This window comes from Gekko japonicus, unplaced genomic scaffold, assembly GCF_001447785.1.
Source record: "Gekko japonicus isolate JY-2015 unplaced genomic scaffold, Gekko_japonicus_V1.1 scaffold1211, whole genome shotgun sequence".
Taxonomy (NCBI): Eukaryota; Metazoa; Chordata; class Lepidosauria; order Squamata; family Gekkonidae; genus Gekko; species Gekko japonicus.
In genome coordinates, this window is record NW_015161990.1 from 388,749 (window position 1) to 390,913 (window position 2,165).

The following is a 2,165-nucleotide window of genomic DNA, read 5'->3' on the forward strand; positions in this document are numbered from 1 at the left end:
CCATACCTCTGCCGGAGGTGAGTACTGCCGAGCCTGCCGAGCCCAGTACTGTCCCTGAGGGAGGGCAGACCCCTACTCTTGGACCCGCTGCAAGGGATGGTAGCGTACCTGACCCACTCGAGAGTGAGTCAAGCCGAGTGCCCCCAATTCAAAAGTGCCCTGAACCTCCTACGCCACGGAGGTCTCAGCGAGTTCGCAGAGTGCCCACCTATCTAAGCGAATATGACTGTACATAATGTTTTTGCTTAGGGGGGAGGGATTTGTTATGTATTGCATTATATATAACTGCTATGTGAATGTAAATACTGATATGTGAATCGCCTGATTGAGATGCCATGTTGAGCTTCATCCTGGGCTAGGATCCTAATGTAACCAATAGGAGCCCTAGCCCAGAGAGTGTCTACCAATCACGCTGTAAAGCGGGACCGCTTGTGATTGGACGTTATATCTTCAACCTCATAGGTTGTTATTTGTACAGGGGGTGTGGCTACACTAGCCGGGAATGTTTAAATACAGAGCAGCCAGTGTATGTGTTGGTTCGAATGATGGTTCTGGCTGGCGATCGTTGTACCGTGTTCGGAGTAGTAACAGAGCTGAAGAATAAACCGCATTCTTGCTGAATCACTCTCCGACTTCTTTGTTAAGCGCACGACTTAACACACCCCATATGGTCTGACCCCCATCAAGACCGGCGTCTGATGCATCTGCATGCAAGGAAGAGTCTGGCCCGTGGATGTTTCCCACCCTTGGCATGGCTGCTCCGGGCTCCTGGGCGTGTCTCCCTTAACCAGGGGCTCCTCACCCCACTGAGTCAGTCACAGAAGCCAGTATTAGGCCTACTCCCTCTGGGGCCACCCCTGGATGATCTTGCCTTCACTTGTCATTTCACTGTGATCTTGGACTGGAAGGGGAGAAGATCCCACCACAAGAAGCCTTCTGTGGAACCTCACCCGCGACACAGAACAGATACAGGAGATCACTGGATCCTGCAGGCAAAGCTAAGGCAAGATCTAACGAACTGGACCTCAGGATCTACTAGGCCAGTGGCTCTCAACCTTCCTAATGCCGTGACCCTTTAATACAGTTCCTCATGTTGTGGTGACCCCCAACCATAAAATTATTTTCGTTGATACTTCATAACTGTAATTTTGCTACTGTTATGAATCGTAATGTAAATATCTGATATGCAGGATGCAATCCCCCGCCACGATTTGGCGAGACTTGGGAGCCCTATCCTAAGACCATCGAAAATTTGTGTTTTCCAATGGTCTTAGGCGACCCCTGTGAAAGGGTCGTTCGACCCACAAAGGGGTCGCGACCCACAGGTTGAGAACCGCTGTACTAGGCCAACTGACAGGCCTTTGTGCCTTCCGGAAGAAATAACTTTTTCTAGGCCAGGTCTGTTGTCATCATCACTACGTGGCTCTGCGCCTTTCCTCGCCCTTCGCGCTCTCACTAAGGTGCCCTTTCCTGGCCCCCAAAATGCTGCTCCCCACCGAAGAGAAATGTGACCAGAATGAGTCTCGAAATAGCAAACAGCCTGCTTGCCTGTGGGGAGGGCAGGTTATAAATACAACAAACAAACAAACAAATAAGCAAACAGCACACCAGGCTTGTAGTGGGCGGCACAATTAAGGGCAAGGTCCCGGAGGCAAATGTTTATTGGCTTATTTAAAAATGGTTTCGTGTGCGTGGGTGTGTGTGTGACCTGAACCTTCAATTTGGGGGGGAGGGGATCTGAGAAAAAAAGAATACAGGGAAAAGTTTTAATCTGAAAGCAGAACCCCAAGAATACTTGCTGCTAGGCGAAGGGGTGTGTGTGTCGTTTTGGGCAGAAGTGGGGAAAGGAGAGGCCAGGCGTGTCATCAGGCGCAGGAGGATATGCGGCCCGAGTGGGCGGGGGGGGCTGCCTGAGGAGGGCCCCTCCGCCGCCGCCCCCCCCAGGCCGGGAGAGCTGCAGAAGGGGAGGGTCGGCCAGCCTGCAGTGCAGGGGGACCGCTGGAAGGAAGAGGCATCCCCCCCCCCCGCTCGCCTGGGACGAGAGCGTGCGTGGCCTTTGCTTCGGCTGGGGGCTGCAGAGGGACCCCCGCTCCCCCGCCCTCAGGCCTCGTGCCCGTTGGCAGTCCTGTTCACCCAGACGGGCCCCGAGAGGGGTGGCTGCAGCC

General features: G+C 53.7%; 1 protein-coding gene across 1 annotated transcript in view; it reads right to left on the reverse strand.

Moving 5' to 3' along the window:
- Positions 1 to 2,100: 2,100 nt before the first annotated feature.
- Positions 2,101 to 2,165, reverse strand: part of RASAL3 (RAS protein activator like 3) — a 41,342-nt gene continuing 41,277 nt past the window's right edge. The window contains exon 19 of the mRNA XM_015405381.1: positions 2,101 to 2,157. Within this exon, the coding sequence (XP_015260867.1) occupies positions 2,101 to 2,157 (57 nt within the window). The remainder of the gene's footprint in view (positions 2,158 to 2,165) is intronic.